The sequence below is a fragment of the Amphiprion ocellaris genome, chromosome 9 (assembly GCF_022539595.1).
Source record: "Amphiprion ocellaris isolate individual 3 ecotype Okinawa chromosome 9, ASM2253959v1, whole genome shotgun sequence".
Classification (NCBI taxonomy): domain Eukaryota; kingdom Metazoa; phylum Chordata; class Actinopteri; family Pomacentridae; genus Amphiprion; species Amphiprion ocellaris.
In genome coordinates, this window is record NC_072774.1 from 22,894,847 (window position 1) to 22,907,344 (window position 12,498).

The 12,498-nt window shown below is 39.1% G+C and overlaps 1 protein-coding gene across 1 annotated transcript in view; it reads left to right on the forward strand.

Moving 5' to 3' along the window:
* ppox (protoporphyrinogen oxidase) overlaps positions 1 to 12,498 on the forward strand; it is a 16,131-nt gene continuing 3,633 nt past the window's right edge. Inside the window, exons 1-9 of the mRNA XM_023271601.3 lie at positions 1 to 121; positions 1,701 to 1,791; positions 5,294 to 5,428; positions 7,006 to 7,121; positions 7,956 to 8,088; positions 8,599 to 8,743; positions 10,647 to 10,840; positions 11,741 to 11,801; positions 12,094 to 12,212. Of these exons, the coding sequence (XP_023127369.1) occupies positions 1,708 to 1,791; positions 5,294 to 5,428; positions 7,006 to 7,121; positions 7,956 to 8,088; positions 8,599 to 8,743; positions 10,647 to 10,840; positions 11,741 to 11,801; positions 12,094 to 12,212 (987 nt within the window). The 5' untranslated portion in view covers positions 1 to 121; positions 1,701 to 1,707. The remainder of the gene's footprint in view (positions 122 to 1,700; positions 1,792 to 5,293; positions 5,429 to 7,005; positions 7,122 to 7,955; positions 8,089 to 8,598; positions 8,744 to 10,646; positions 10,841 to 11,740; positions 11,802 to 12,093; positions 12,213 to 12,498) is intronic.

The following is a 12,498-nucleotide window of genomic DNA, read 5'->3' on the forward strand; positions in this document are numbered from 1 at the left end:
TTTTATTGTGAAGGACGCTGATCGGGACTCGGAAGTGTTTGTGTTCCTGGTTGAGAACATCGAGCGTCGGCCTTGACTAACAAACCTAACAGACCTCCAACGTGCTGCCTCTCGTAACAAGGTTAGACAGAATACTTTCTGTTAATGTTGTTCCTTATATTTAGTAATGAAGTGTGTCTGTGTTGATGTGAACATGATGCTAACACGGTAGCTGCTGTGAAAACGCTCAGTCCGTCCTAAAAGTCTAGTCAAACCAGCTGGAATAGTTTTTACTTCATTTCATCTTTGGTTGTGGTTGTTGGCCGGTGAAAGCTGACTGTGTTTGATTCAGAATCCTTTACTTATTGGGTTTATAACCAGCTGGTGTGACCGTGTAGTGGGACTGTGGTTGTTAGTCTCAGTGAAGCCAGATAACAATATTTATTTTCTGTTTATGTTAAACCTGCTTCATAGTACATCCTCCTAGAGACTCCACTTCAGCTTAAAGTATTTCTGCAGTGTAATTGATTGTACAAGAACAATTTTTGTCAGTCTGAAGCCTTTTTGTTTGTTTAAAGCTGGACAGACAGAATGAAACACCTGATAAAGCGACAGTTATTCATATCATTATCAACAGACCGTATTTACCAGGCACACCCTGCCACAGCCTGCACAGTGGCTCAGTGGTCAGTGTAAGCGCTGTCACCTTGCAGCTAGAAGATCCCCGGTTCGTGTCCTGGCCTGGGCCTGGGTTCTTTCTGTGTGGAGTTTGCTTGTTCTCCCTGTGCATGTGTGGGTTTTCTCCGGGTTCTCCAGCTTCCTCCCACAGTCCAAAAACATGCTGAGGTTAATTGGTGATTCTAAATTATCCGTAGGTGTGAATGTGAGTGTGATTGTTTGCCTCTATGTGTAGCCCTGTGATAGACTGGTGACCTGTCCAGGGTGTCCCCTGCCTTCACCCTAAGCTAGGATAGACTCCAGCTCCCCATGACCCCAATGAGGATTATGTGGTGTATAGATGATGGATAGATGGACCCACAGCACATCAGCTACATTTTCAACTCTGCTGTCCTCATAAAAGCTCTAAAAGCTTTCTAGTTATTGGATATGATCAGAATTTCAGAATCAGCTTTAATGGCCAAGTACATACACAACATACAAGGAATTTGGTTTCAGCTCTTGGTGTCACCCTGGGTATAAGGAAAGAGAATAATAAAATAACTATAGAAAGAAGAAGAGGGAAAACTAGTAGTAATACAAATAAATATAACAATATATACAGATATTTACATAGCTAGAAAGGTATATATAAACACAGTAGTGCAAAACGATAATTGCTAGAGTGACAATGCAGTGCAAAAAGTACTGTACATATCCATTGGTATTTGGTACAGGTGTGGAGGAATGGCTCAGCTGTTTATTAGGGTGATGGCAGTGGGGAAGAAGCTGTTCTTGTCTCTGGTAATTGTAGTGTTCAGGAGTCTGTAGCACCTGCCAGAGGGGAGGCAGATCTCTGATGATGTTCCCTCCTCCTGATTCTAGTGGAGAACAGTTCCTGGATGGAGGGCAGGAGGGTTCCAGTGATGTTCTCTGTCGTCTGTTTCTGTCTGTGTGCCTGCTCCAAACCACACAGTGACAGATTTGATGACTGCAGCGTAGAACTGGATCAACAGCTCCTGTGGCAGGCCGTGTCTCTGATTTGATATGATTTGTTTTTGCAGTCAGCCAATGAGAACAATTGCGGTCCTCGGAGGAGGGATTGGGGGTTTGGCTACTTCTTACTACCTCTGCAGAAATCCCCAGGTTACCAAGGTAACACACACACAACACACACACACCTACACACACACACACACACACACACACACACACACACACACACACACACACACTGTGCACTAATTCTAATGTTGATAATCGTAAAGACCCACCCAGAATCAACAGTACAAAAAAAATCTGCTGCTGCTACTCAAATGGTAATAAACCTTAGTTTAAATCATCTGAGACATGTACGTGTATTTTATTATGTCTAACTTACTTTCAGGATAAGGATATATGACGTGTATTGGCTTGTGGATCTTATCAGAAAGTGAAGGGTAGAACAAGCCTGGTGGTGAAACAGCAATATGTACTAGCAACAGACACTCGTCAATCAGATTATGAAAAAAAATTGATAGAATGTTTATTAGTTTTGTTTAAATTCATCAGATGCAGCACGTTATAAAAATACATAATGTGCTTGCATGAACAAACTCAACTTCCTCTCCAGTGCATCGAGCCTCTCACACCTATGGAGAGCTTGTAGTTCACCAGAGCTGGTCTAGTTGACTTCTGCAAGACTTGCAGTCTAACAGAACCCACAACCCTGTCCCCTCTACTACCTCCACCTCACTGCACTCCCACTGATGAGCTCTGAGAACTGACACAGTTGAAGTAGACGTTCTACCAAGACAGTCAGAACCTTAAGTCTCTCTCTGGTAACCCGTCATGCATCTCTGGGTTTTACTTGCTTTCTGTATTTAATGTATATGACGGTGACATCATTCTTTTATCCTTATTTATTTCTACATACATGTATAAATTTATCTATTTGTGTGTTTTGCATTGTTTTCTTTGAGTTAATACTTTGTCTCAGTTTGTGTTAATATTAAAATTCTTCCTTTTTATTCCTTGATGTGCTCCTTGATAAATAGGCTAAAGTGGTTAAACTCAAAGTATGGGGGTTCAGTTCACACTAATAGGTTATTAAAAATGAGCTATAGTTACCCATATTGGCTGAAATGAAACCTATTGTGATACATTTTTCAGCTATGTTGCCTAACACCAGAGCAGCATGTAAGTTGTGTGTGTGTGTGTGTGTGTGTGTGTGTGTGTGTGTGTGTGTGTGTGTGTGTGTGTGTGTGTGTGTGTGTGTGTGTGTGTGTGTGTGTGTGTGTGTGTGTGTGTGTGTGTGTGTGAGATCATTTTTAAATGACCTAATTTTAATAAAGGTCAGAAGAACTTTTTTTTTTACCACCTGACCAAATTTAACTGCTTTAACCTATTTAATCAAGGTACACAGAATAATTTGACAAGAAATGTATACATAAAAAAAGGATAAAGGAATGATCTCACTTTTCTACATATTCAGTAAAGAAAACAAGGAAAACCTAGTGGTGACCAGGACAAAGCCTCTGCGTGATTCAAGCTAGGACTGTCTATCACTGGCCTCTGTACACATCCCATCATACACTCTGTAAGCCTCTGGAGCATGCCGCCTGCTGTGCATTGGAGATGATGGGGGATGCAGACAAGGGGAGACCATGTGACTTTAAAAACATGTTGAATGTCAGAAAGTACAGTTGCAAATCTCACTGTCTTCTGGTCACGTTGTTCCTGAGAAATTCTCTCCCGCTTGCAAAGTCTCAAATAGTAAAGCTTTTAGGTCACCTGTATATGCTGTGTCCTTGAATCCAAACTCTGGCCTGCTGCATACTCACACAGATGTGCTTCTAAATATATCACAGCCACCAGTGGAAACTTCCTTAGGAAACGTTCAGGGGAACTTTGAGGAAAAGGAAAAGCAGATCCCTTTAATGACTGCAGAGGAGCTACAGGAAGGTTTAGCTGACACAGGATCAGTCATTTCACTGTGCAGCAATGATGCACAAATAGAGTCTACATGAAAGAGTAATTAGAGGGAACGTTACCTGCCACCTCATCAACCAAGTCAGTGTATGCGAAGCAACATCTGTATAAGCCTGAGTGATTTAAAAGCAATTGCTGTATACAAGTTAGACTCAAGCTCTTTGGCCACATTTACTGCAGTTATGTTAGTAGTGAAAAACAAGTAGAAAATGCCTTTCTAAGTACACAGCACTGATGCAAAGAGTAAGTCAAAATCCACAACGAAGAAATACAAGTCTGTCTGTCTGTCTGTCTGTGGGCAACATTTCTCAAAAACTGACTAACGAATTTGGATGAAATGTTCAGGGAAGATCAGAAATGACAAAAGGACCACCTCATTAGATTTTGGCAGTGATGCAGCTTATAGTCTGGATCCACAGATTTGTTAAAGACTTCTGCATCATTGCGAGACAGCAGCACAGTGTCACTGTAACTATGACAACAAGTGAACACTACGTCAGCTGCCTGCTGATGATCACATGATTGCAATCCTGCTACAAATCCACCATTGCTGACTTATCGGGACTTCTGTGTCAGAAAGAACAATTGATTAAATTGTGGGGGTGTTTCCGAGTCCCATCAATTCCAGCCCTCTGCTACATATTTAGATCACATGATTCGGTATCTGTACATAACGTACACATGCATAACACACGTCTGTGCTCAGTGCAAGGTGCAAGTTGTGGGTACATCTATAATAAACGAACACATTCAATGTTGGTGGGATTTCTGATCATCAATAAATAATAAAAAATGCTGCATTTCTGACAATGCCATACGGGGGAATGAGCAGCCTTGAAGGAGTACTGGTTCTCTATTCTGGTTGAATATGCTACATGTGTGCCTGACAACCTGAAAGTACACAGATTAGCCACAACAATAAACGGCTCAGGAACAGGTACATCACAACGAGCTGATGGTGTAAACCTGGTCTACAGACTCCCAGATCCCAGTCTAATGAAGCATCCATGGGACGGAACACTTCATGGAACAAATAAAGACCAGTGAAACAATAAAACATGAATGCACTTATTAGAAATAATGATTTTGTGTGGAAAAAGGAAGATGTGCATTGTCATACAGTGCCATATAATTAGTTTGACTATTATTTATATATTTTTTATTTCAGGATTCTTTACAGTGAACAGCTTTGGCAACAGTGTGCAACACTTAAATGAAAATGGGGATGGAAAAACATTCACAGTAACAGTAGGAGTAGAGAGCTGGTCATCAAAATAAAGGCACACATATGGAATCAGAAAAAATGAAAGGATTGAATCTCAGTTATACAGACAGCAGTACTGACTTTTGTTACAGGTGGTTCTTAAATATAGACTCGTAATTCTGGTGTAAATAGTCAAACATTCTTTCATTCAAAATAATTAGCTTCACGCTTCTTCAGCTAAGAATGACTAGAACTACATTAAATGGAACTAATTTGTAATTATTTAAGATTTTAGTGATACTGACTTGGCGTGGTGCTTTGTTCTGGACATTAAAATCCAGATGCAGTAGCGGGATCAGTCATCCTGTCACACTACCTGTAAATATTTAACCCAACAACAGTCACTGAAAATAAAGTTAATGTATGTATGAAATAATATATTGAACAATATTTATCTTTTATCTATTGATTATGTCAAACCAGGTAATTGTGTTGGAGTCCAGCAGTCGTTTTGGAGGTTGGCTGTGGTCTACTAGGAGGTCAGATGGTGCTGTGTTTGAACATGGACCCAGAGGAATTCGACCTGCTGGGGCTGTGGGACGCAACACACTCAATATGGTGAGCTCGTCTCTCATTGCCATATTCTAAAACCATACAAGAGGGACAAGAGGCCAGCAGATAAAGATTCTATCATGAGCCCTTTCAGTGAATTAGTGACGGTCAGAAATAACGTGGCTATCAACTGCTTTTGTTAACTCAGGATTTCTGTTTCAAACTCTGAAGAGAAAAACGTCTTCTGCTTGTCATATGACTCTCCTTCTACACAAAATGCACTGTTGATGTCTCACCTACGTCAGTCAGAAGGTTGTTTTAATGGAGAGCTACAAGGAATAGAAAAATTTATGACAGTAAAATGTGCTGCTGCTGCAAATTACGTTGGTAGAAAACTGTCAGATATGTGTTAATATATTTATTTTACCCATCAATGCAGCCATCAGTTTCTAATGTGACAGCTGCATGTTAAACTACAAACTTCATTTATTTAAACAGAGTCATCATTATTCTACATCTGATTTAAATCCAAAACGTCCTCTGGACTCAGTTATTTCCCCAGGATAAGTTACCATGGTGATCTAGCCAAGTTAAAATGGAGCCACCTTTGACTTTAAACTCAACATACCTCATTAACTCACAAAACTTGCTTCGTAGTTATGAAGCAACTGCCATTTAACATGTAATCTTAATGAGCTTCCTTTTAGTCACTGTTTCAGACTCGCTCTGTTGTCTGACAACAGAAACTGAAAATTACGCCAAAGACAACAGCTTTATGAGACGGTCAACTGTATTAAAATGAAATGTCTGAGCACAATGAGGAGCAAACAGATGTGAACACCAGTCACATTTAGGTTGCACTGAAGCACAACGGTGCTGGGAAAACAAAATGCACTCAGTTTTTGTTTATTAGTGTCAAAATAAAGTTTTTACCATCTGTTAATGTCCCTGAGCTTTGCAGCTTTCTCATAGTTCTGACCTGTTGACATGAAATCAAGGTTAATGATAACATTAACCACAATTAGAAATTCAATGTGCTTACTCTCAAGATTTTTCCAACGGTTGTGCTGACCTAACCATCAAAATACAATAAATCTATTTGGCGTTTAGTTTCTCAAATGCTAGAAGTGCATGAATGTTCTTGCGTTCACTCTTGCAGCCAACAGCAGAACATTTGCTGTGCTTCGCTCTTGGCTGAGACATTTTGGAGTTAGCAGAAGCATGTCGAAAAAGTCAAGAAACAGCCAAACAGCTGTTATTGTTTGGTGTTCGGTAAGACTTGAGTCAAATTCTTACTGGCCGGAAAAGCTGAGATTCTTTCTAGCTGTTGTGTTGTTAGCTGTCTGGCTTTAAGAATGGCAGGGATAAACATCTTCATATTGTAGCAGCTTTCAGTTTACACATCCAAGTTTATAACAACTACATTACAATAAAAGTGGATTTTCAACATAAGGAACCTTTTAAAATCAACAGGTTTAGGAAAAACGTCTTCTGAATTTGAGTAAAACTGAACTAAATATCAGAACATGAAAGCAGACCAAAGCTTAGAGCTCCATTACATTAGATCCAACAGTGCACTAGTACTTTTTGAAAAGTTTCAAAAACGAACTGATCATTAACCAGGTGTGTGTTTGTGTGTGTAGGTGGAGGAACTGGGTCTTGAAGGGGAGGTTCTGCCGGTCACCTACAGCCACATCGCATCCAAGAACAGATATCTGTATGTCAATGGACAGCTTCACAAGATGCCTTCAAGAATAAGGTGAGAGTGGTTAGAAGAGAAACTTCGGCTAGGCTAGTTAGTTGTAGCTAAATCAACAAAACAATAAAGTCTTCAACAACTGAAGGGAAGGTGTTTTAATACTTTTTAAAGTTCTAGATGCAGTTGTCCATGTAGACAGAACGTCTGTATTTAAGATGCTCTGGGCTGTTTTATTTGATTTGCATTAGATTGTCCATGTGTGCCTCATAAAATAGCTGCTGATCTCATTATTAATATGTAAAGGAATGTATGTTAATACTTTATATAGAATGTTAGATAAATAGAAGTTTCATCACAAAAAGCTTGTTAAAATTCAAATACAGCGTGTCCAAATATTTGGATAAGATAAGATCTACTTTATTCATCCCAGAGGAAATTATTTTGACACTCCACAACAACAGTGACATAAACATTCATACAGAACTAAGACAGATGTACTGTATTCAGAACCTGCAGTGCTGAAATTTGTCTCCCCTGTCTGGCAGCAAGAGTAACTACACAGACACTGTGATGCTTATTATTTAATTCACTGTAGGTGGCGCCATCCTCCACTTACTGCTGGCTGAAGAAAAGTACAGCAGATTTAAAATTCAGATATGCTGCAAAACAGAGATTTACCTGCTTTTCTATCTATCTATCTATCTATCTATCTATCTATCTATCTATCTATCTATCTATCTATCTATCTATCTATCTATCTATCTATCTGTCTGTCTGAAATTTGAAATTACAGAGTTGAAATAGCTAAATTGAATATTTCCAATGTCATTAAATGTTTTACATCATAGGTGTATCTGTGCCGTCACCTCACCTGTCCTCCATCCTTTTTTTTAGTGAACTCTTGCGGACAGTCCCACCCTTCTCTCGCCCCCTCCTGTTGAGTGTTGCTTCTGAGCTACTGGTGACTAAAAGCAAGGAGGACGACGAATCCATCCACTCATTTGTTTCTAGGAGGCTTGGAAAAGAGGTGGAGAACTTTTAGATCTTTATCAGAACATTGTCTTTCACATCTTTCTATGATGATTATGTAGGAACTAAATTACCCCAATAGCAGCACTGAATTATTTATATATGTGTGTGTGTGTGTGTGTGTGTGTGTGTGTGTGTGTGTGTGTGTGTGTGTGTGTGTGTATATATATATATATGGATACATTTTTACACGGAAAAACTATGGATTTTATTCACATTGCTTATTGGAGTCATGTTTGGAAAAGACTATACAGAGCTGGCCTGCAAAAGAGGTGTATGTGAATAAAATTAGTTGTTGTTATTGGGTCCTTCCTTCCTCCACCGTCACCATTGGAAGGCATCTATTATATACAGTGTTGAAAACATTGAAAATGCTATACAGTAGCCTCTTCAATATTTTAATGTCTTTAGAATATTAGATTAAGATGAATAGATTCACTTAGCTATCCATAATCAATATATTGATGGCTGTTATATATATGTTTTCTGTCTCTGTTTGTGTGTGTAGTTGGCAGATATCGCTGTGGACAGTTTGTGTCGTGGTGTGTTTGCAGGGGATTGCAGAAAGTTGAGTGTACGCTCCTGCTTTCCTCCTTTCTACAACGCAGAGCAGCGCAGAGGTTCTCTGATATTAGGAATGCTGCTGGGCTCAGGTACAATCCTCTCTTTGAACATATGTGATATTGTTAATACTTCTGTGAACTTTTTGTTGTGGACGTTACTTTTCTGTGCCAGAGATAGAAAAAAGTGCCATAATAATAGCTATTAATCAGCCAAACAGTTTTGTTGAACCAGAGGGCTGAACTATGAAGCAAGTTTGACATATCTAGACTTTCTTTGTGCAAGTCGGCTCTACAAAAACTAAAACTTCAGTCAGAGTTAACGAGTGTCACGCAGGTGATTATCGGCTGTTGTCTCGTCAACTCAGGCTTTCCGTTGCAGACTCTGTGCACGTTCACATAGAGGTGAATAAATACCAATAAAACAAGAAAAGCACTCAGGGAGCACAGTACTCCGCCAAGACTGTTCATTCCTCAATTTGTGTATTCAGAAATCACGACAACATAGAAACTGGACATTTAATATAGATGTACCCATAAACTAAATTAATTAATTAATTAAAAATGACCTTGCGCTGAGCACAGGCGTGTGTTCTGCATGTGTACATTATGTACGGATACCGAATGACCTAAATATGTAGCAGGCGGCGGGAATTAATGACACCCAGAAGCACCCTCACAATTTAATCCGTTGTTTCTTCCATCATTTCCGATGGATAAGTCCTGATAAGTCTGTAGCGGTTGATTTGTAGTAGGATCACAATCATGTGATCATTAGCGGGCAGCTGACATAACGTTCACTTGTCATAGTTACAATGATGTCGTGCCGCTATCTTGCAGTGATACAGAAATCTTTAACAAATCCATGGATCCAGACTATAAGCCATATCACTGCCAAAATCTAATCACTTGGTCCTTGTGTCATTTCTGACCTTCCCTGGAAATTTCATCCACATCTGTTATTGTGTTTTTGAGGAATGTTGCAAACAGACAGATTCACAGAAGGACAAACCAACGCCAATTGTCACATAAGTCCAGCGCGTTCCTTGGCAGAGTCAATAATCAATGTTCTAATCAGTGTTCTATCAGCTGCAGTAGCAGCAGTGTAAAAGGACTTTACAGCGAATCGGAACCAATCAGAAAAACACATTTATACAATACATGTCACGTTCCCATGGCAACACGATGCCTACAGTATGTGATACCGTAACAGCATGATCTTATTCTGTGGTTTTAATGACGTACAGCTCAAGGTGTTTACAGATAAAACATTTTCCTTCAGATGATAATCTAAATCGCTCATAAATAATCGTCAGTAAATGATTTGGTTCAAAGGAGACGCCTCGTAGATTTAAATCCAAAACTCTGAACATAACCTCGCTCCACAGCATTAGTTACCATGGCGATCTAGTCAGGTTAATAGAGAGCCACCTTCATGATGCTGAAAACTCTGACTTTTGGTTCAGCATACCTGCTTTCCCACTGATCTTACTTCGTAGTTCAGCCCTCTGATGTTTCAGACAAACATGATGAAGCTATACACCCTTTTTCCATCTTTGTTTCCTCATTTCCATCCTTATTCCCTTTTTTCCTTGTTTCCTTCCTCATTTGCATCCTTGTTTACTCATTTCCTCGTTTACTTGATTCCTCATTTGACTCCTTGTTTTCATGTTTCTGTTACTCGTTTACTTATTTAGTTGGTTTCTTCTGTGTTTACATAATTATTTATTTCTTTACTTCCTCGTTTCTCGTTTACTTCCTTGTTTAGTTCCTAGTTTAGTCTTTTGTTAATTTCCTCATTTACTTCCGCGTTTACTTACTTAATCCTCGTTTATTTTCTAATTTACTCATTTCCTAATTTCCTCATTTTCTTCCCCATTGCTTCCTCATTTCCTAATTTCCTCATTTACTTCCTCTTTTACTCGTTTCCTCGTGTCTATTTGGTGTCTGTAATGTGTTATTGATGGACTAAAGTTGTACGTTTGAAATCTTGCAGGTCCGACTCCTGTGATCTCCCCTGGCTCTCTGGCTCAGAGATCCATAAAAGAGTCGTGGGCCCAGTGGTCTCTGAGAAGAGGAGTGGAATCCCTCCCAGAGTCTCTGGCTGAGTACCTGCAGCAGAGCGGGAAAGTGCAGCTTCACAGAGAGGCAGCTGTTAAACAGATTCATCCTTCAGCCTCTGGTTGGAAGGTTGGTGAGGTTATAGACAACATTTAGTCAAACTTGGCAACACTAATGGGACATGAAGATTTAGCTGTTTCTCAGTTTGTCCACAGAACTTTATTACAGAAGTTATACATTTTAATAAGTCAGCTTTCTGAAATGTTGTTTTTAATAATTGTAGTGCCAGGGATTGGGGATGGGTCAAGAGCATCTTATTTGCTACTACTGACCTTGTAGAAAGTCTTACATTTCCCAGATTATACTGTATATTATCTTTGAATCCCTGAGGTTTCCTCAAGCACCATCTGCAGGTCTAAATTTCACTCATATTTATATATATAGAAATAAATATATATATATATTTACTGAGTTTTATTTATTTTTTATCTACTGATTTCCTCTGCTCTCTTACAAGTTCATATTTGGCTCTTTCTCACAGTTTGCAAGCAGGAAAAAGGAAACTTTGCAGTGTGACTGAAGTGAGAGTTACTAAATGGACACAAAGTTTTGTTCAGACATTCGTAGTTCATTGACAATAAATTCTACTGGGTTTGGTAGTCTCCTGTTTTTCATCTTTACCACCACAAGGTTCAGACTTTAAAAAAAAAAAAAGTCTCCCCAGGTATCGGAAGGATTCCTACAAATACTGCTGCACATACATGTAGCCGTCAGGATGAACTGATACATTTAAATCTTTTTAATATTTTGGTTTATTAAGAAGTACCTCAGGGCATTTGCTAAGTCTCAGCTATATTTTGTGTTTAGTACTACGTAGGAGCTTTTTGCAGGCCTACATGGTGAACTAATATGGTAAACATCACACCTACTAACCATAAACATTTCCAAGCAAAGCATCCAGGCTGTAAAATATAAAACATGTTGGACAGTTCACTCATGTTTTGTTATTTTGTGTAAATGTGTGTTTAGGTTCATTTGGAGGATGGAGTCGTATCAGCTGACCACATCATATCTGCACTGCCTGCTAAAGGTAAAGTGTGATTACTGGAATGATTTGTCTTAAATAAAGGCCCTCAGGTTTCCTGCTGTGCTCTGATGAACAGCAGGAACTCCTTCAGCAGCGACATGCTGAGGCACATATTGTATTTAGTGTAGTTGAAACTTCTGTTGTGAAAATGCTGTCTGTGATTTAGCCTCAAATTTAAACTGTGAATGTTTTATATTTTCTCCTATACAAAAATAAAGCAATACTTTGTGTACTTATCTACACAGATTTCTGAATTGTTTTTGATCATTTTAACGTTCTTTCTTATGCCTTCCAGCCCTTTCCTCGGTGCTGCCCTCCTCCTGTCAGCCTCTCATCCAGCAGCTGCAGGACGTTTCCTCAGTAACAGTCGCTGTGATAAACCTGGAGTATGAAGGCTCCATCCTGCCTGTAATGGTGAGAACTACTAAAGAACACACATAAACAAAAGCTCTTTTTGAATTCTGAATGCAGTTTGTGCATTTTACTCACATGAGGCACAGATTCATAAACATGTTTTTTTTATTATGATTTTTGATTTAATTATATTACTTACACAACAAAAGAATTTCCCTGCATGTGTAGATTCATTTTTTATTCTGATAATGTTGTGTCTCTGATGAAGAAGTTGTAGTCATGTTTTCAGTGTTGGTTGCTGTTGAGCTCCATCAGTGACAAAACTGACAGAAATAAACAACCACCT